Source organism: Ranitomeya variabilis, chromosome 2, assembly GCF_051348905.1.
Source record: "Ranitomeya variabilis isolate aRanVar5 chromosome 2, aRanVar5.hap1, whole genome shotgun sequence".
In the NCBI taxonomy this organism is placed as follows: Eukaryota; Metazoa; Chordata; class Amphibia; order Anura; family Dendrobatidae; genus Ranitomeya; species Ranitomeya variabilis.
Window position 1 is genome coordinate 596,515,294 of NC_135233.1, and position 21,710 is coordinate 596,537,003.

A 21,710-nucleotide genomic window follows, 5' to 3' on the forward strand; every position below is an offset into this window, starting at 1 on the left:
AACCGCAAGGAGCGGAGCCAGGTAGAACCGCAAGGAGCGGAGCCAGGTAGAACCGCAAGGAGCGGAGCCAGGTAGAACCGCAAGGAGCGGAGCCGCGGGAGGGGTCTCTGCAGCAAAGCTGAGCAGAGCCACAAAGAATGTGGAGAGAAGCTGCAGGAAGAGAACTGCAACAGCAGAAGATAAGCTGAGTAGAAAGGAGCAGAAACGCAGAAGTGAGGAGCAGAGGTAAAGTCACAAAGGTTCAGAGCAGGCAGAGCTGCAAGAGTGCGGAGTGTAAGCAGACTGAGAATACAAGGAAAGACAACAGGGAAGGAAGCCAAAGACTAGGAGACCGAGGTAAGACTAAGTGCAGACAAGGCAATGGAACAAGACACAAGGACAAAGACACTGGGACCAGGATATTCTGCCTCCTGGTGGGCGGACAACAAGACCAAGGAAATAACACAGAGAATCCTCCAGAGAGGGAGTAACTCAGAGCAAGGCCAGGCTAACTCAGAGCAAGGCCAGGCAAACTCAGAAGCAAGACACTAAGGGCCCCTTCACACTGGTCGATTCTGCTACGATTACGACGCATTTGCGTCATATTCGACATCGCAGTACGAGCTCGTAGCCAGCGGTCACACTCTACGATGTTAACGCTTTTTCTGACGTAGTTGCGATGTGAACGTCACGCGTCGCAATCGTACGCTACCCTTCACACCGCCATAGTCCTACGACTCCGAGCGTGATGTATTACCAGCATGGGCGTGCTAAAACGTCACGCCCAATCAGGAGACAGGTATGCGGAAGCCCAACCCACGTAGTCGCATTACGAGCTCGTATGACCGCCGTCACATACTACGATTTCGACCGCCACAGCGAGACATTTACGACGAAAGAAAGTTCTGCTCTTTCTTTCACATCGTACGATGCTGGGCTGCGTCGCAAATCGTAACGCCATGTCACACTTTGCAACCTCGGAACGAGGACGGATAAACGTCACAAATCGAACGCTCGTTCAGACTTTGATTGCACAGTGTGAAGGGGCCCTAACTGAGCTAACACATTGCACAGGCACAGACCACTGGGTGGAGCTGAACTAAATACTGGAGGTCTCCTGGCAATTGGTCAGGAACAGATTGGACAGATGCACCTGATTCCTATAAGAACCAGAGAGTTCAGGCGCCGCCCCTCTATACACAGAACTATGAAGCATGCAGAGACACAGAACATGGAGCTGGCAAGAAACAGAAACCACATCATGACCTGGAGCAGTGGGTAAGATAGTGTGAGAAATGCGAGGCCATGCCGTGATGCCAGCAGAGTTGTTACACTTTGTTTCCATATAAAGGCAGAGAAAAGAAGAATTATCTGGGTAGAAAGACAAAATGAGCAATTGTAAGTACACAGTGCTATATAACATGACTGCAATATATTAAGAGGATAAAACCCTTGCCGGGAGGAGGGCTTTATAAATTTCTAACACTAATTTTGGTAGTATTGGCCTCCCAATTTTCCCAGATAGGTGTCATAGAAGAAAAGCGGGCCCTAGAGAACACAATGCAATCCTTACCACAGTGCTTTCCTGATAATTGGACAATGTGAATCCAGCTTAAACTGCCTATTGATTGACTGCCAATCTGCAAACTGATCAGTGATCGTTTAACACTGCAGCCGCTGGTATAAACCCTTCCATCGGTTGTTGCCTTGTGTTTCCTGGTTGCCATATTTGTGTGCTTAATGTGATGAAACTAGACCTGTCAGCAGGATGTGACCTCTTCTCAATGAAGTGTGATGTGGATGGCCGTCCACCCACTGCTCAGCCCAGAACAGGACTGCGAGGTTTGTTTTACTTTATAGGATCCTGGGAACTGTGGGGGAGGAGACCATTGATACTGGTGTTGAACTGGTCATCGGTGAGTAATGGATGACTTTTACTGCAACTAGAAACCTACAATGTTACAGTAATAGCAGGGGGGGGGGGGGGGGAGGAGGTTTTCTCTGGAAACTCATTCCTGGGCCAAAACACACTCCACTCACTAGTTTTGGGATTTGTCAGCAGTTGTCTTGACTCTTTAGATACCGTCCTGACTCTTAGCATACTATCCTGGGCTATGTTAAGCAGACAAATATAGCACAATTTTGTACTTAGTATCTAAGCTTTAAACAAAAAGAAACCACTAAATAAGATAGAAAATACAGCAACAGTGGAATTTAAAACATAACTTTTACTAATATTGGATAAAAGTCACAATAGTGTCACCCAAAGTGATATAAAATAAGGGGCAAGGTCCCAACCAAGAGACCTACAAAAGACCCCCGTTAGGATTCAAAACAACTCCGCCTGGATTAGCAAAAGGGCGGAATGTCTACAGACCAACATATGGTTTAAACAATAGCTGCCACAGACATATACATATGAATAGCAGAACCACATATATTGCAGTTGGTTGCAGGTAAAACAATTATCGCTACATAGAAAAAATGGCACCTATTCTTGATGATGCTATAAATAATTGTTAAAATGAAGACGGAAAAGGAACAATCTCACCCATTCCAAGATACGTGAGCAGGAGCACCCTTGTCCCTGTAAGACAGCATAGTGGGTGGCAGAACTTATTGTCTCCCTTTCTTAATATGTAGGCACTCATCTCTCTATACAAGCAGGTCCCCTGATGATTGACTTGGAGGAAACGCGTCGGGACTGAACACAGGGAGAGTGCAGGGCATTCTATTGCAGGGGTAGTTGTGGACTGCCCTTGTAAGGGCAGGAGCTCTGGGGATAGCTTACCGGTAGCCCCATAGGGAATGACAGGGTATTGTCATCCCTTCTCATCAAGTCCCGGATCGTTTCCTGACTAGAGGTTTTTCCGGTGCTCCTGCTCACGTATCTTGGAATGGGTGAGATTGTTCCTTTTCCGTCTTCATTTTAACAATTATTTATAGCATCATCAAGAATAGGTGCCATTTTTTCTATGTAGCGATAATTGTTTTACCTGCAACCAACTGCAATATATGTGGTTCTGCTATTCATATGTATATGTCTGTGGCAGCTATTGTTTAAACCATATGTTGGTCTGTAGACATTCCACCCTTTTGCTAATCCAGGCGGAGTTGTTTTGAATCCTAACGGGGGTCTTTTGTAGGTCTCTTGGTTGGGACCTTGCCCCTTATTTTATATCACTTTGGGTGACACTATTGTGACTTTTATCCAATATTAGTAAAAGTTATGTTTTAAATTCCACTGTTGCTGTATTTTCTATGTTAAGCAGAGCTGTCCCTTCATTCTTTACACTTAGTGTACTAGTGGCCATCCTGGGTCTTGGAGTTTTGTCCTAATAACTTGAAATTTTAACCAGCTGATATTGGAACCCTCTTTTTAGGGGTCAACCTATGCACCCCCCCCCCCCTTTTACCCATCTGATTTGATCTTTCTCTGTCGCCCATGACGGCACCACGGAGAGAGGGGATCCGCCCACCAAGGACAGGAAACCTACAGATAAAAAGGCGGTACCACTCTCCCGCATCAGTTGGTTTCCTGTCCTTGATGGGAGACCTACAGACTTACCAGAAGATCGTCGTGGGATTCCGGGGCAAATCAGTCCGACTCAGGCATCTGGGGTCCCTCTGCCTCGGCTGGTGTGGTGACCCGAGGCGCCACCGCTGGGGCTAGTGGGCCTCTAGGGTGTGCGGGGGAGGTGACATGGAGTTCGCGGTCACCTCCCTAGGTAAGATGCAGCAGCGGCAACATCCAGGGGGGTCCCTCTGTGGTTGCGGGAGAGGTAGCGCGGCTCTCCCCCTTCAAGCGTCAGTCTGCACACTGCATTGCCAGGGGGTGTGCAGGGACCGCGCATTCAGGCTGCGAGCAAACCGGGAGCTCCGGAGAGCCAGCGTCTCATGTGCGCCATGTGCGGCGCCATCTTGGGCCGCCCGCGCGGGAGCTCCTGCGGCGCCGAATGACGTGGGCGCCGGCGGGAGTCGCTTCTGCGCAGGCGGGAGATGCTTCTCGCGGGCGCCGGCAGGAGTCACTTCTGCGCAGGCGCCGAGAACGCTTCTGCGCAGGGGGCTAGAAGCTCTTCTGCGCAGGCGCCAGAAGCAGGAGAAGCGCCCCATAGGCCGCAGCTATTGCGCAAGCGCGCCACAGGAAGCGCGGCCGTATAAAATGAACCTGACTCCAGTTATCAGGAGGCGAAAGACCGCAGCATAAGCAGCGGCACAAGCCTCAACACCAGCGAGCGCAGCACTAGCGCAGAGCACGGCACCGGCACAGAGCGCGGCAGTAGCGCAGAGCGGCGGTCAGCCGCATCATCAGTCGATTGACGGTGGCCTACGTGAGGCCATACCTGCAATCAGAATGAGTGACATGGCATCACCCTTACCTGAGTCACCACCACCACCATCATCGCCGCAGCAGCAGCAAAAGCGGCGACAGCAAAAAGGACACCAGGACACCACCGGTAAAGAACGCCAAAGGTCCCAACATAGCAAGGAGTCCAGTACGGCGTCGGGGAAAAAGACGGACATAGAGCATCCTCAACCAGTATTTATGGGTCCTGGAGGTGGTAAGTGATCTTCGTGAAAGTTAGAGACAGTAAGGGTATTATTCGTCTCTTTCTCTAGGGAAAGAAGAGCTTAGGGAAAACCAAGCATAGGATTTGTGCCCTGTGTAGAGAAGATCTTCCAAATACCTGGGAGAAGAGACTCTGTGGTATATGTATACAGCAAACCGTATCCGAGGGGCTTCCCGGGTTTGCAGCTGACCTCAAAACCCTGATTAAGAATCAGGTAGAAGACACCTTTAAGTCTCTTAAGAGGGGGAAAAAAACTGAGGAAGACTAGACACAGGTCCCCAGTGTCTAATACAGACAAGGATAATGCGGACTCAGATTCATCTGACTCCTCCTCCTCTTCATCATCGTCTTCTTCCTCTGGGGTCACAGCTGTTTCCCCCTAGAAGACACCGATGGCCTCATTAAAGCCGTGAGGAGCACTATGGGGTTAGTAGACTCTCACCCCAAAAGGTCGGTTCAGGACATCATGTTCGGAGGTCTTGAGCAAAAGAAAGAGGGCTTTTCCACTCAATGAAACTAATTCCGCACTAATCAAAAAGGAGTTGAAGAAACCCTTGAGAAAGGCGTTGACGCCTAAGAGGAAGTACCCCTTTGAAGACGAATCTTGCTCATTCTGGGAAAAAGCCCCCAAGCTAGATGTAGCCATTGCTAAAGCATCTAAAAAGTTCGCCCTCCCTTTTGAGGACATGGGGGGTCTTGAAAGACCCTATGGACAAAAAAGCGGATGCTTTTCTCAAAAGTGCCTGGGAAGCGTCTGGAGGAGGTCTAAAGCCGGCAGTCGCCGCCGCATGCACGTCCCGTTCATTAATGATTTGGTTAGACCAACTGGAGGGCCAGCTAAAGGGGAAAGCGTCCCGTGACTCCATACTGAACACCTTGCCGGTACTAAGAGGGGCAGCCGCGTTTTTAGCAGATGCTTCTGCTGATTCTATTAGATTGGCTGCCAGGTCAGCGGTCTTCTCTAACGTGGCAAGACGCGCCCTCTGGCTTAAGTGCTGGCCAGGGGACTTACAAAGTCTAAATTATGTACCATTCCTTGTGAAGGGGAATTTGTTTGGTCCCACCCTGGACGACATCCTGGAAAAGGCAGGAGATAAAAAGAAATATTTTCCTTCCCTGGGTTTCCCCGCTTACAAACTGCCCTTTCGGAGCAAGAGGTTTTTCCGTAAAAAGCAAGGGAGAAACCAGGGAAAATGGGAGGATAAGAAAAACAGAATTAAGGGGTACCTGTTTAACCCCTTAACGACCGCCGATACGCCTTTTAACGGCGGCCGCTAAGGGTACTTAATCCACAGCGCCGTTAATTAACGGCGCTGTGGAAAAAGTGAATAGCGCCCCCCAGAGTCGGATTTTCTCTGGGGTCTCGGTTGCCGAGGGTAGCCGAGACCCCAGAGAACATGATTCGGGGGTAGTTTTACCGACCCCCGAGTTGCGATCGCCGGTAATTAACCGTTTACCGGCGGTCGCAACAAAAAAAAACAAAACGCGATTTGCCGTTTAATTTCTCTGTCCTCCGATGTGATCGCACATCGGAGGACAGAGAAATGTGGTCCCCGATGGCCCCCAATAGCCCCCCAATACTTACCTACCTCCCCCGGTGCTCCTCGTGTCTCCCCCTGGGCGCCGCCATCTTTTTTCCGGGAAAAAATGGCGGGCGCATGCGCAGTGCACCCGCCGCCCGGCACCCGGAAGATCTTTGGGATCTCGGCTGCCAGGGGTAGCCGAGACCCCAAAGAACATGATCGAGGTCGGTTTGCACCGACCCCTTGCTTTGCGATCGCCGGTAATTAACAGTTTACCGGCGACCGCAAAAAAAAAAAAAAAAAAAAAAAAAGCGATCAGTTATTTCTCTGTCCTCTGATGTGATCGCACATCAGAGGACAGAGAAATAGGGGGATTCGGGGACCCTAACATACTCACCCGGGGTCCCTGGGTCCTCTTCTGTCTTCTCCTGCCAGCCGGCTTTTTCATCATGGCGGGCGCATGCGCAGTGCGCCCGCCATCTGCTGCCATCTGCCGGCCGGCAGGAGAAGACAAGTTGGGGCTAAAATTAGGGTTAGGGTTAGAGTTAGTTAGGGTTAGGGTTGGGGCTAAATTTAGGGTTAGGGTTAGGCTACTTTCACACTAGCGTTTTTTGGCTTCCGTCGCAATGCGTCGTTGGAGAAAAAACGCATCCTGCAAAAGTGCTTGCAGGATGCGTTTTTTCTCCATTGGCTTGCATTAGCGACGCATTGCGACGGATTGCCACATGTCGCATCCGTCATGCGACGGATGCGTCGTGCTTCGGCGGACCGTCGACACAAAAAAAACTACATGTAACTTTTTTGTGCGACGTGTCCGCCATTTCCGACCGCGCATGCGTGGCCGGAACTCCGCCCCCGCCTCCCCGCACCTCACAATGGGGCAGCGGATGCGTTGAAAAAACAGCATCCGCTGCACCCGTTGTGCGGCGCTTACAACGCTAGCGTCGGTACGTCGGCCCGACACACTGCGATGGGCCGAGTACGACGCTAGTGTGAAAGTAGCCTTAGGCTTCTTTCACACTTGCGTCGGTACGGGGCGGTCGCAATGCGTCGGCCCGATGTACCGACGCACGTTGTGAAAATTGTGCACAACGTGGGCAGCGGATGCAGTTTTTCAACGCATCCGCTGCCCAGTCTATGTCCTGGGGAGGAGGGGGCAGAGTTACGGCCACGCATCCGTGGAAATGGCGGACGCGACGTACAAAAAAAAGGTTACATTGAACTTTTTTTGTGACGACGGGGGCTAAAGTTATGGTTCGGGTTGGGGCTAAAGTTAGGGTTGGGGCTAAAGTTAGGGTTAGAGTTGGGATTAGGGTTAGGGTTTGGATTAGGGTTGGGATTAGTGTTACGATTAGTGTTACGATTAGGGTTAGGGTTGGGATTAGGGTTAGGGGTGTGTTGGATTTAGGGTTTTGATTAGGGTTGAGATTAGGGCTGTTTTGGGGTTAGGGTTGTGATTATCGTTAGGGTTGTGATTAGGATTATGGATCGGGTTGAGATTAGGGTTAGGGGTGTGTTGGGGTTAGGGTTGGAGTTAGAATTGGGGGGTTTCCACTGTTTAGGTACATCAGGGGGTCTCCAAACACGACAGCCAATTTTGCGCTAAAAAAGTCAAATGGTACTCCCTCCCTTCTGAGCTCTGCCGTGCGCCCAAACAGTGGTTTACCCCCACATATGGGGCATCAGCGTACTCGGGATAAATTGGACAACAACTTTTGGGGTCCAATTTCTCCTGTTACCCTTGTGAAAATAAAAACTTGGGGGCTAAAAATCTTTTTTGTTGGAAAAAAAATATTTTTTTATTTTCATTACTCTGCATTATAAACTTCTGTGAAGCACTTGAGCTTTCAAAGTTCTCACCACATATCTAGATAAGTTCCTTAGGGGGTCTAGTTTCCAAAATTTGGTCACTTGTGGGGGTTTCTACGGTTTAGGTACATTAGGGGTCTGCAAACGCAACATAACGCCCGCAGACAATTCTATCAAAGTCTGCATTCCAAAATGGCGCTCCTTCCCTTCCGAGCTCTGCCGTGCGCCCAAACAGTGGTTTACCCCCACATATGGGGTACCAGCATACTCAAGACAAATTGGACAACAGCTTCTGGGGTCCATTTTCTCCTGTTACCCTTGGTAAAATAAAAATTTGGAGGCAAAAAGATCATTTTTGTAGAAAAAATGCGATTTTTTTATTTTTATTTTTATTTTCATGGCTCTACGTTATAAACTTCTGTGAAGCACCTGGGGGTTTAAAGTGCTCACCACACAGCTAGATAAGTTCCTTAAGGGGTCTAGTTTCCAAAATGCCAAAATGGTGTCATATGTGGGGGGTCTCTACTGTTTAGGCACATCAGCGGCTCTCCAAACGTGACATGGCGTCCGATCTCAATTCCAGCCAATTCTACATTGAAAAAGTAAAACGACACTCCTTCTCTTCCAAGCTCTGCGGTGCGCCCAAACAGTGGTTTACCCCCATACAGGTCCTTCTCAAAAAATTAGCATAGTGTTAAATTTCATTATTTACCATAATGTAATGATTACAATTAAACTTTCATATACTATAGATTCATTATCCACCAACTGAAATTTGTCAGGTCTTTTATTGTTTTAATACTGATGATTTTGGCATACAACTCCTGATAACCCAAAAAACCTGTCTCAATAAATTAGCATATTTCACCCGACCAATCAAATAAAAGTGTTTTTTAATACCAAACAAAAAAAACATCAAATAATAATGTTCAGTTATGCACTCAATACTTGGTCGGGAATCCTTTGGCAGAAATGACTGCTTCAATGCGGCGTGGCATGGAGGCAATCAGCCTGTGACACTGCTGAGATGTTATGGAGGCCCAGGATGCTTCAATAGCGGCCTTAAGCTCATCCAGAGTGTTGGGTCTTGCGTCTCTCAACTTTCTCTTCACAATATCCCACAGATTCTCTATGGGGTTCAGGTCAGGAGAGTTGGCAGGCCAATTGAGCACAGTAATACCATGGTCAGTAAACCATTTACCAGTGGTTTTGGCACTGTGAGCAGGTGCCAGGTCGTGCTGAAAAATGAAATCTTCATCTCCATAAAGCATTTCAGCCGATGGAAGCATGAAGTGCTCCAAAATCTCCTGATAGCTAGCTGCATTGACCCTGCCCTTGATGAAACACAGTGGACCAACACCAGCAGCTGACATGGCACCCCACACCATCACTGACTGTGGGTACTTGACACTGGACTTCAGGCATTTTGGCATTTCCTTCTCCCCAGTCTTCCTCCAGACTCTGGCACCTTGATTTCCGAATGACATGCAAAATTTGCTTTCATCAGAAAAAAGTACTTGGGACCACTTAGCAACAGTCCAGTGCTGCTTCTCTGTAGCCCAGGTCAGGCGCTTCTGCCGCTGTTTATGGTTCAAAAGTGGCTTTACCTAGGGAATGCGGCACCTGTAGCCCATTTCCTGCACACGCCTGTGCACGGTGGCTCTGGATGTTTCCACACCAGACTCAGTCCACTGCTTCCTCAGGTTCCGGTCACCTCTTCTCGTTGTACAGCGTTTTCTGCCACATTGTTTCCTTCCAACAGACTTACCATTGAGGTGCCTTGATACAGCACTCTGGAAACAGCCTATTTGTTGAGAAATTTCTTTCTGGGTCTTACCCTCTTGCTTGAGGGTGTCAATGATGACCTTCTTGACATCTGTCAGGTCGCTAGTCTTACCCATGATGGGGGTTTTGAGTAATGAACCAGGCAGGGAGTTTTTAAAAGCCTCAGGTATCTTTTGCATGTGTTTAGAGTTAATTAGTTGATTCAGAAGATTAGGGTAATAGGTCATTTAGAGAACCTTTTCTTGATATGCTAATTTATTGAGAAGGACCTGTATATGGGGTATCGACGTACTCAGGAGAAATTGCACAACAACTTTTGTGGTCTAATTTCTCCTGTTACCCTTGTGAAAATAAAAATTTGGGGGCAAAATCATTTTTGTAGAAAAAATGAGATTTTTTATTTTCACGGCTCTACGTTATAAACTTCTGTGAAGCACTTGGGGGTTCAAAGTGCTCACCACACATCTAGATAAGTTCCTTAAGGGGTCTAGTTTCCAAAATGGTATCACTTGTGGGGGGTTTCCACTGTTTAGGCACATCAGGGACTCTCCAAACGCGACATGGCATCCGATCTCCATTCCAGCCAATTCTGCATTGAAAAAGTCAAACGGTGCTCCTTCACTTCCAAGCTCTGCGGTGCGCCCAAACAGTGGTTTACCTCCACATATGGGGTATCGGCGTACTCAGGAAAAATTGCACAACTAAATTTGTGGTTAAATTTCTGTTTTTACACTTGTGAAAATTTAAAAAAAATGGTTCTGAAGTAAAATGTTTGCAAAAAAAAAGTTAAATGTTCATTTTTTTTTCTTCCACATTGTTTTAGTTCCTGTGAAGTACGTAAAGGGTTAATAAACTTCTTGAATGTGGTTTTGAGCAGCTTGAGGGGTGCAGTTTTTAGAATGGTGTCACACTTGGTTATTTTCTATCATATAGACCCCTCAAAATCACTTCAAAGGTGATGTGGTCCCTAAAAAAAACATGGTGTTGTAAAAATGAGAAATTGCTGGTCAACTTTTAACCCTTATAACTCCCTAACAAAAAAAAATTGTTTCCAAAATTGTGCTGATGTAAAGTAGACATGTGAGAAATGTTATTTATTAACTATTTTTTGTGACATATCTCTCTGATTTAAGGGCATAAAAATACAAAGTTTGAAAATTGCAAAATTTTAAAAATTTTCGCCATATTTCCATTTTTTTCATAAATAATCGCAAGTAATATCGAAGAAATGTTACCACTAACTTGAAGTACAACATGTCACGAAAAAACAATCTCAGAATCAGCGGGATCCGATAAAGCGTTCCAGAGTTATAACCTCATAAAGTGACACTGGTCAGAATTGTAAAAATTGGCTCGGTCATTAAGTACCAAATTGGCTGTGTCACTAAGGGGTTAATAAAAACCCCGGCGACAATAAGAAACCTTCTCAATGAAGGTTGGCCCCGGGTGGGGGGGGGAGATTGTCACTCTTTCTCCCGGCCTGGGAAAAGATTACATGCAGCCAATGGATCCTGGGCATAATAAAATCAGGTCTAAAACTAACATTTCTGAGAACTCCTCGTCCCTTCTTTTCAATAACCTCTCCAAGGTCTTCAGCGGAAGAACAATGGGCATTGGAGAACGAGGTCCTAGGACTAGTGGACAAGGGGGTTCTTCTAGAAGTCCCTCCGCAAGAAAGAGGACAAGGTTATTATTCCCCTCTATTCCTGAGAAAAAAAACAGATGGGTCTTACAGGACTATCATAAACCTGAAGAGCCTAAACAAATACCTAGAGATTCAACCATTCAAAATGGAGACTATAAAGTCCTCTATAAAAATGCTATTTCCTCGGTGTTTTATGGTAGTCCTGGACCTGAAGGATGCCTACTATCACGTCCCCATCCACATAGATCACCAGAGGTTCCTCAGGATAGCAGTTCATATCAGGGGGACATTACGCCACTTTCAATTCTCAGCCCTGCCGTTCGGACTGGCAATAGCCCCGAGAATATTCACAAAAAATAATTTCGGAGGTAATGGCTCATCTCAGAGCAAGACACCTTGATTGTACCATACCTGGACGATTTTTTGGTAATAGGCTCCTCCCCCCAACACTGCAGCAATCAGCTGGAAACAGTGACAAGGTCCCTAGAGGATCTGGGTTGGCTGATAAACTTAAAGTCCAGACTGGTACCTTCCCAGGTCCAAGAATACCTGGGTCTCACACTGGACTCTATAAAGGAAGAATGCCGTCTTCCAGAGGAAAAAATACAGAGGATGATAAGACTAGTGGCCAAAATACAAGCTCTCCCTTCTATAACCCTACGCCAGGCTATGTCCCTCTTAGGATCCATGACTTCTTGCATACCGGCGGTCCAATGGGCGCAGCTCCATTCGAGACACCTTCAATGGCAGATTTTATCAGAAGAGATCTCTCTGGGAGGGCATTTAGAAAGTCGGTTGAGATTATCTCCAAACACAACTCAGTCACTAACCTGGTGGGCATCGCTAAGGAATCTTTCCCAGGGAGTCCTATGGGTAATCCCAATCTCAAAGATACTGACGACAGATGCAAGCCCCAGTGGCTGGGGGGCTCATTTGGGCGACCTAGTGGCTCAAGGTACCTGGCCAACATCCCTGCGGGAGGAATCCTCCAATATGAAAGCTCCTTGTGGTCAGGTTTTCCCTCCAGGAATTCTTGGGGGCCCTTCACTCCCACCATGTCAGTCATGTCGGACAACAGGGTGGTAGTAGCATACCTGAATCACCAGGGGGGGACTCGCTCCAAAAAACTGATGGAAGTAACCAAAGAAATTTTTCAGATAGCCGAGAGCAATCTTTCATCCCTGACAAGTCTACACATAAGGAGGGTGGACAACTACAAAGCGGACTTTCTAAGCTGCTCCAGTTTAAAGCAAGGGGAATGGGAACTAAATCAGACGGTATTTACCCAGATTACAGAAAAATGGGGAGTTCCCAACATAGATCTCTTTGCCAACAACACAAACAAAAAAGTAACCTCCTTTTGCTCCATAAATCCTCAGGGGAACCCAGTGGCTCTGGATGCGTTTCTGATTCCATGGCGGCATCATCTAGCTTACGCATTTCCCCCATTTGCCCTGATTCCGGCAGTGCTGAGGAAGATTCGGGAGGACGGGGCTCATGTAACCTTAATAGCCCCGTTCTGGCCGAAGAGACCTTGGTTCTCTTGGATGAGGAGAATGTCGATATCCGACCCATGGGTACTCCCAGACCTCCCAGGCTTACTCTCCCAAGGGCCGGTCAACCATCCACAAGTTACGAACTTGCACTTGACGGCCTGGCATTTGAGAGGAAGCTACTAGAGGATAGAGGATTTTCACCAGCGTTAGTATCCACTCTTACAAAGTAGGAAACCGGTCACAACAAAACAATACTGGAAGATATGGAAGAAATTCCTATCAGGCTCCAAAATAGGAGAAAAAGTTCCCCTTAAAACTGTATTAGAATTTTTACAAAAGGGTTTGGAGATCGGTTTAGCCACGAGTACCCTGAAAGTCCATGTGGCAGCATTGGGAGCTCTGTTTAATTACGATCTGGCAGGGAATCGGCGGGTTTCAAGGTTTATCAGGGCAGCAAGTAGATCGAGGCCAATTTCAATTAAAACCGCTCCCCAATGGGATTTAAATTTGGTCCTTAAAGCCCTGACTAAACCTCCCTTCGAACCCTTGGAGGGTGTCCCGTTAAAAATCCTATCCCTCAAAACTTCCCTGCTGGTTGCCCTCGCATCTGCTCGTAGAATTAGCGACATACAAGCTTTATCTGCTAACCCTCCATACACTCAGGTTTTAGAGGAGAGTTATTCTCAAGATAGATCCTGCATACCTCCCGAAAGTGGCTTCCCGGTTCCATAGAACTCAAGAGATCTCTCTTCCCTCCTTCTGTCCTAACCCTAAAAATAAAGAGGAGGAAGCATTACATACGCTAGACGTAAGGAGATGTCTCATGCAATATTTAGAAGCCACTAGAGAGAGTAGGGAGGATGCCTTTTTGTATGCTTTCAGGGTCCCCGGAAGGGGAAAAAAGCCTCCAAATCCACCTTGGCAAGATGGGTCACGGACGCTATCAGCTTGTCATATTCGTCAAGTGGAGTGTCCGTTCCAGGGGAAGTCAAGGCTCACTCAACGAGGGCAGTGGTGGCTTCTTGGGTGGAGAAGGCCGGAACCTCTATCGATCAGATATGTAGAGCCGCTACTTGGTCATCACCTTCCACATTCTATAGACACTATAGATTGGACCTTATTTCCTCTTCGGACCTTACTTTCGGTAAAAGGGTTCTGGAAGCGGTGGTCCCTCCCTGAATGTACAATCTATGAAATCTCTCCGTGGTGCCGTCATGGGCAACAGAGAAAAATATAGTTCTTACCGATAACTGTATTTCTCTGAGCCCATGACGGCACCCGTACATTCCCTCCCTTCACTTATGGGTGTGCACGTTAATATAGTGCCATAGTTTATTTTTTGATAGTTTTATTTTATGATGGGCCACGCGGTATCTCAATTAAGTTAATATAAAGTAATGTTGAAACTAATAAGCTGTTCCATAGTCTCCCATCGTTCTCTAGTAAACAACTGATGCGGGAGAGTGGTACCGCCTTTTTATCTGTAGGTTTCCTGTCCTTGGTGGGCGGATCCCCTCTCTCCGTGGTGCCGTCATGGGCTCAGAGAAATACCGTTATCGGTAAGAACTATATTTTTTGCCATGTCATCCACCTGTTTAGATATTTAGAATGCAATAAACGCTGACACCTGGCAAGCATCCAATGCACAAGTCAAATCCGTAGCCTCTGTACCCCAATAGGCATTTGGGAGAATCTGTAAACTTTTTTTTTCGTATAATATATACTAATTCTTGATCTGACACTTCTGGTGTTTAGGAGGCTGTACAAAGTGTTAAAAAAAGTCTACTCTCTACTTTGTCAATGAAGGGGCAGAGCTGTGGTTCTGTAACGCTGGGCACTAGTTATGTCACTGCTGATCCATTCATTTTGTAGGAAGATGTAAGATAAAACCCCTCATTGTTGGCCTGCTTGCGCTGTACTCGGCCTCTGTCACATGTCTGCCTGCAGGGAAGCAGTCAGCAGATCTAGCCTGGAAATCTGGAAAGTCTTTAACTGCATGATAACTTCTCTACATCACACTCAGGACAGTAGATTGGACTCTATTCTCCAATTGGATCTATTGGGCATTACTAGTAATGGATAAAATATAGAAATATTTTTTAAGAGATGCTCATCATTGGGCTCTGCAATGCTCCTCTACGTCTAAGTGCTATTGTTCCGTGGCATCAGCTGTGGACAAGCTATTTAATCAGCAGGGTAATGGATAAAGATATTGTTTCCCAGCCATCCATGATTGCATGCTGTGATATCTCCAGTGCTGTGGTGTTCTACACATTACATGGACGCTTGCAGAACAGTTATCCTGACTCTCTCCCCCTTGATGTATGTCATATTTAGGTTTCAACATGCCCAATCCCCTTTTTTTTTTTTTTTTTTGGGGGGGGGGGGGGGGGTTTACTCCCCACATTTGAAAACACATGCACTCTCAGCCGAGCTTCCGTGTGTGGGGTGCAATATTGTTTGGAGGAACTTATCACTGGATTGAGCATTTGGTTTGTGGCTTTTTTTTTTTTTTTGTACAGCTAAAGCTTGCCAGACACCTGGTCTATAAAGGGATGGGGCATATCGGCATTGAGCATGTCTGATCCTCCTTCACCCTACATTCCCCTTCCACATATGACTGCAGGTTTGGCTTCCCAGACACTAATGCTTTCGGATCTTACTGAGAACATTGAAGAAGTTCTGGGTGATGAGCTCAATGAGTTGAATCCTCCTGGGTCTTCTCTGATCTTGTGCTTTGTGCAGAATGAACTCTGTGTTCACACTTCAAAGTCATTGCTGTGGGGTCACTTTCTAATCACGCATCAAACTATCATTATTTATTTTTTTTTTTTTTTAATCTTCTCCCTCCCTCCTTTCTTCATGGTGATGGGTGGACTGGAAACGTTCAAATCAGATTTCTTCAGACTCAAGTTGAATAGTTTGAGCTGTTGTCTTACGTTTTACACAAAATCCTAATAGTCAGATGTAAAAGCTTTAGTAAACCCTGGCTTTAGTCTAGTTTAACACTCGGTTGAGATGGATTTGGAGGCTGTTTTTATTGGGTCGTCTTCCCCTCTTTTTTTTTTTTTTTTTTTTTTCTTCCCAATGTTTAAATTCCTAGTTGCTGATCAAAGTGTCTACTAAAATGACCACGTTAAGGACCCCATCGAACAGCACATCATCTTCCTATCTTCAATAATGAGCAATTTGGTCCCCTTATGTACAGCACCATGGAATCAGCGGTGCTATATAATTAAATAGTGGAATTTGGGGGGGAATCACAATCTGTAACTGGGAAGCTTATTACATCTATAAGCCATGTTTAGAATTTGTGAGTGGAACAAGTATAAAAGAAACACGTCTCAACTTCTGTATTTATCATCCACTCCTGATATTGGCTTCCAAATACTGACCGTGTGAACATGGCCTTAAACTGATAAATGTGCAATGACCTAATGAGTCGACTCCTGGATTCACTGATGGAGCAGAACTTATTACTTTTTACTCTTCAAGTTGCAGTAAAATGTGCAAATCTTCTAGTCTGGACCTGGCTGAGCCCCATCCTAGCCTAGATGGCTTCCGAGTATGATGCATTTTCCTGTCACCGACTCATTACTCGGGGCACAGGTCTAATTGATTTGATGGCCTGAGGGGTCCTATGTGCCATTCACAGTAGTGGCAGTCTTTCATGGCCTGCCTGCATGTCCTCTGCATGGTCTGCTCATCCCCCGACTGTCACTAATGCGTCAGAAGATCAGATTTACCGTGGAGTCTGATGAAAGATCATAAATGCCCCTGAAGTGGAAATGCTCGTTGGGCCCGCACTGTCTCGCATGCTGTAGTTAAAGTTCATGTCTGTACTGGCCTGGAACATGCGACAATTTTGCATCCAAAAGCAAACTATTCATCATTCCTTAAAATGTGGTGGGACAGGTTTCGACTACACCCTGACAGACTGTTCTCTGGTCATGGAGATAAACACTTTCTAGTCCCAATGAGTCCAGTACTTGAGCATTGGACTACAACTCCCAGCATCCACAGAACTTGATTGGAATTTGAGCGGATTTGACACCCCTGTCCTATGTTTGTAGTGCAAATGGCTTACTCCCTTCAGTCATGCGAATGTGCCTGGGGCCATTGCACCCCTCCATATCCTTTTAATAGGATCAACAATGAATCACTTTCAGGATGTTTTGGGCGAGGGGGATAACTCGGTGAGGTAGAAAATCCTCCTCTGCTTCCTGGGGCCCATCTCTGATCTGCTCACAGCCCCTTGACGAGCAGATTAGCACTATGGGTATATAAGGGTGCCTCTTTAAATGGGTGCCCCTGCCTGAGCTTTTATCATTTTGTCTCCTGCTCAGTTATGCATGCCATAAATGCAGTTTGGGGACCACCGCCATGGTTCTTGCACATGTATCCCTAAAACACAAACTTGTGATTAGTTTTCCGGTCTCCACCACCTCCATTACTCACTTGATGCAGTTTTATGGGGCGGCTGCTTTGCACTTTGTCACCTATAAAGATTTGTTCACAGAAGCTACAGACTAAACAAAGGCTCGCTTCCTGCCTAGCAAAGCCAGCGTGTTGGCCAATATATAGCACCTGTGCTGTGTCCCATCACAGCACTGCAGTAACCCTCATTCTTGACTGTGGGGTTGACCCCCTGTATAGGGCAATGTCAATTTCATAACCTCCCCAATCTAGATGGTGTCAAGGAAATTAATGCCGTGTCCAGTCACTGCTTCCTCCCTTCCCTGGGTTCAGTGCACACTCAAGCGTGCATGTTGGGTTGGGTTGGAAGGAATTGGTTCTTATATAGCAACTTTTCTCTTATTTTCCAGTTAAGTTTGTGGACTGCACTGCTCGTAAACATGGTAAATTTGATGTCGGAGATGCCCGGTTCTTGGTGCGTGCAGATGGAGAGCTAATTGCTAAACGACAAGTAAAGCTTCAAGGCCAGGACCTCAAGTTTCTCATCAAGACATGGGATGGTCATGGAAAGAAATACTCCACAGCAGTCGTTATCAAAAGGTTGCAGCGGCATAAGGAGGTGAGCGTGGTGGCTGATGTGATTGTGTGGACTTCATACTGGGATTCCTTTGATCTCTGATCTATTAAATTATTTTTTTTTTTTTAAGAAATCTCACCGCAACAGCAAACTACCAGTACTGACTTTCCCCGAGGAACAGACTGGCCTAAGGAGAAGGAAAAGGGATTGGGTCATTCCACCCATCCATCTGTCTGAGAATGACAGGGGTCCTTTTCCCAAAAAACTAGTACAGGTAAGGACACCTCTCGCCATGTTTCAAGCGTATGGCACGTTAGTCCCTGAGTTGTGCTGCCCTGCTACTTTTTTTTTTTTTAAACAATGGGTCCATGTTTGAGGATTTTCATATATGCAATATATTGTGCTCCAGAGCTGCACTCCCTATTCTGCTTCTCATTGTATAAATACATCTATCTTGATTCGACAGAAAACTGCTTTGGAATCTTGGGGTACATGCACTCATGACTGTTGGATTTGCACATGGAAAATCTGCAAGTTACACTGCCAGTGTTGTGGATGAAGTTTAAGAAACTTCTGTGGTTTGATTTATTTTATTTTTTTTGTTTCTCTACTTGTAGATTAAATCCAACAAGGTTACAAAGATTTTCTACAGCATTACCGGACAGGGTGCCGATACCCCACCGGAAGGAGTATTCATTATTGAGAAGGAGACTGGATGGCTGTTGGTGACGCAACCTTTGGACCGTGAAAAATTGTCAACATATGTTGTAAGTATTTGGACTTGGCCGGTTGCTTTTCATTTTGGTTGATTACGTGGCAACCACAAAAAAATAAACCGTCCACATTGTGACCAATGAGCCTTATAAGTCTCACACAGGTAAGATATTGCTGAGCCTACTAGTTCGGTGAAATAGTTGGTATTGGATGGACCAACAATTGAAAGGTGGAATAGAACATGACGACGATTAACTGGAAACTGTAAAAGACTGCAACCTACTGGAATCTAAGATATCTTACAAGATGCCTCAAGAATAGCTATGAGCAACTCAAGTCACTGGACATTGTCTTCAAAGCGAGGAACATTTCACTGCGGACACACGGTGGGTACATAGTGTGGACTATTTTGTAGTAACATATGGATGAGAAAGCTGGACGATAAAGAAACAAGACAGAAGATGAATCAACGGCTTTGAAATGTGAGGCTGGAGAAGGCTGTTTTCACCACCATGGATGGCAAGAAGAACAAACCAAGCCAGACATGTCACTCGAAGCAAGGATCCCCAAGTTACAACTTGCCTAGTTTGCTAGAGTAGAAGGAACGATCTGTAGAGAACAGCAACTTGATGGCTTGATACTATTAAGATAATTGCGGAGAAGACGCTGTTGGACTTAATCTAGGCTTCTTAAAGATCATTCATCCATCAAGTTGCCAAAGCACACGATCGTGCCAAAGGCCAATAAATGGCCTATTTCTAACAGTCATACCCTCCCTGCTGATGCAGAGAACAGGTCTCTGAAATGCCCTGTAAGAATAGCGTAGGGACCATGCATGTCTCATTCCATGCCTTCCACTTCCATAGAATGGATGGATTGATTTGCATTTGTGGCCACTTCTGTACGCCAATGGTGCGTGTGCACATCTGTTCCATTTGCCATTTATTCTTTGGGATTGGCAGTCAAAGATGAACCAGGGTTTCGTGGGTGGGCACTGCTAAACTCTGACAGTATTTCAGAGCCCTATTCCTCAAGATCAGTGGGGGTCCCAGCAATCAGATCTCCACCGATGCACAAGTTTTTAGGTTTCACATTCCCAATTCTTTCCAACTAGCAAGAAGCAACTGCCTGAGGGGTTTGACAGTGACTAGTTCCTCCTTCGCCACTAAAATAAACATGCCCGATCAGTATGCGCTCCAGTTTACTTAACTAGTTTTATTTCCGACACAGCTCAAGTCTCACGCGGTGTCGGCGAATGGCCAGTCTGTGGAGGAACCCATGGACATCATCATCGAGGTTATTGATCAGAATGACAACAAACCTGTGTTTACAGAACAAGTGTTCAGAGGATCTGTGAAAGAAGGCGTTCCACCAGGTGAGGCGGATTTCTGCCAAATTTTTTATATATAAGTATTTTTTCTTTTTAATTTTAAGATAATTAACTGGCAATTAATATCCTCCTGTAGGAACGCCCGTAATGAATGTCACTGCGACAGATGACGATGACCCCCAAACGGCAAACGCCATTCTTGGTTATTCCATACTGAAGCAGGAGCCCGAGGACCCGTCAGCTGGACTCTTCACCATCAACAGTGAGACCGGCGTCATCAGTGTGATTGGGACCGGACTGGACCGAGAGGTGGGCTCCATCTCCCTCGCATACTGTTATAATTGACACCATTTGTTAACTGGCTAACCCCCGTTCCATTTCTATATCCCCAGAAAATCCCAGAATATACACTGACTATACAGGTGGCGGACATGGAGGGCACGGGTCTGTCTTCCACTGCAAAAGCGGTTATCAAAGTCTTGGACGCCAACGATAACGCCCCAATTTTCGATCCTTTGACCGTAAGTTTTTATTAATTTTGTCAATGACAAATGACACAACTCCACAACTTAACCCTTGACCTCATTCTTCTGATATATGGGGCAACCAGAGGGTTGCTCCGGGCACCATTACATTCCTGCCCCTGAGCTGTGCACCCCTTAACAGAAAGCTTTTGTCTGGATAGTTGGGGGTTGCAAACATTTTGTTCCTTTTAAACTAACATGAATGCACTTGCCCTAAAGCCAAGTTTACACATTCATGTTTTATGATCAGAACTCTGCCTGCTGTGCCATGGTTCTTCTGGCTCGAATTAAACAGCTTCCTAAGCGCATATACGAGGCTTTCAGGTTCAGAACCACGGCCAGTCCATGCCTCGGGCAGTGAAACTGATGTTTGCATCCATTAAACTGGGGGCTACTAATTTCATCCTAAACGAATGCATCGTCCTTATATTCATGGTGTAAAGAGACCCACAATTTCCAACAAATCGGTGTTTCTTGGCCTGCAGATCTTGCTGCTTGCTCTACCATTGTTAAAAGAAAAAAAGAGCAATGTTTCAATTTTAGGTTTCCTGATAAAATTAAGCCAGCGGCTTTCTCCCCCATAAAACACATGCATGCTCAGGCAAGCTGAGAGTGCATATGTAGAACTGCTTAGGGAAAAGCCTTGAGAGGTTCTGTTCACTTCAGTAGGGGCAGTACTGGTAACCTTCTATATGTTCTGTACAGTACCAGGCCCTTGTGCCAGAAAATGAAGTTGGGTTTGAAGTGAAGCGGTTGTCGGTAACAGATGATGATGAAATGTATTCTCCCGCTTGGCGTGCTGTTTACAAGATCAAGGGCAATGAAGGTGGATTTTTCTCCATTGCTACAGACCAAGACACAAATGAAGGCATCCTGACTACAGCCAAGGTTGGTGCCTGTGCTCCCGTACAGGAGGTTTTTATGATAAGGCTAATTGTTAGAGGAATGTAACCCAAAACAGTGAATGTTTGGTGTTTAGATTTCTTTATTCTATGCAGATGATTAAGTTAAACAGTAGCCGTCTGTATCCTCTGACTCCCACCTGATTATCCAGCGCCCGTGACCTTGCAGTCCGATCCCGGCTGATGTTTATTAAAACAAAAAAAAACAAACTGTCCAGTTCTGTTTAAAATCCTGCCCCCTGGTGGCCGAAATGTGTAACTGCTTGTATAGAACACAAGCTGCTCTTTCAGAGTCTTTAGCTGATTGCATTATATGATCATCTGTCCAGCAGCATGAAGAGCGGACTGCTGTCATTCAATACTTATATTCACTCAAGAAGATGATTTTTCTGTAATCTGTTCCGGAATCTCTCCAGATAATGTAATGTTCAGATGAAAT

The 21,710-nt window shown here is 46.1% G+C and overlaps 1 protein-coding gene across 2 annotated transcripts in view; it reads left to right on the forward strand.

Moving 5' to 3' along the window:
* The window catches only part of LOC143807196 (EP-cadherin-like), a 40,414-nt gene that overhangs the window by 14,534 nt on the left and 4,170 nt on the right, over nt 1–21,710 (forward strand). The window contains exons 1-8 of one of the 2 annotated variants that reach the window (XM_077288486.1): nt 1,353–1,377; nt 17,635–17,843; nt 17,932–18,075; nt 18,419–18,568; nt 19,746–19,890; nt 19,982–20,154; nt 20,238–20,366; nt 21,075–21,257. In XM_077288486.1, coding sequence (XP_077144601.1) covers nt 1,368–1,377; nt 17,635–17,843; nt 17,932–18,075; nt 18,419–18,568; nt 19,746–19,890; nt 19,982–20,154; nt 20,238–20,366; nt 21,075–21,257 — 1,143 coding nt within the window. In that variant the 5' untranslated portion in view covers nt 1,353–1,367. Of the gene's footprint in view, nt 1–1,352; nt 1,378–17,634; nt 17,844–17,931; nt 18,076–18,418; nt 18,569–19,745; nt 19,891–19,981; nt 20,155–20,237; nt 20,367–21,074; nt 21,258–21,710 lie in introns of those variants that run through there. The other variant, XM_077288485.1, reaches the window with a different exon arrangement.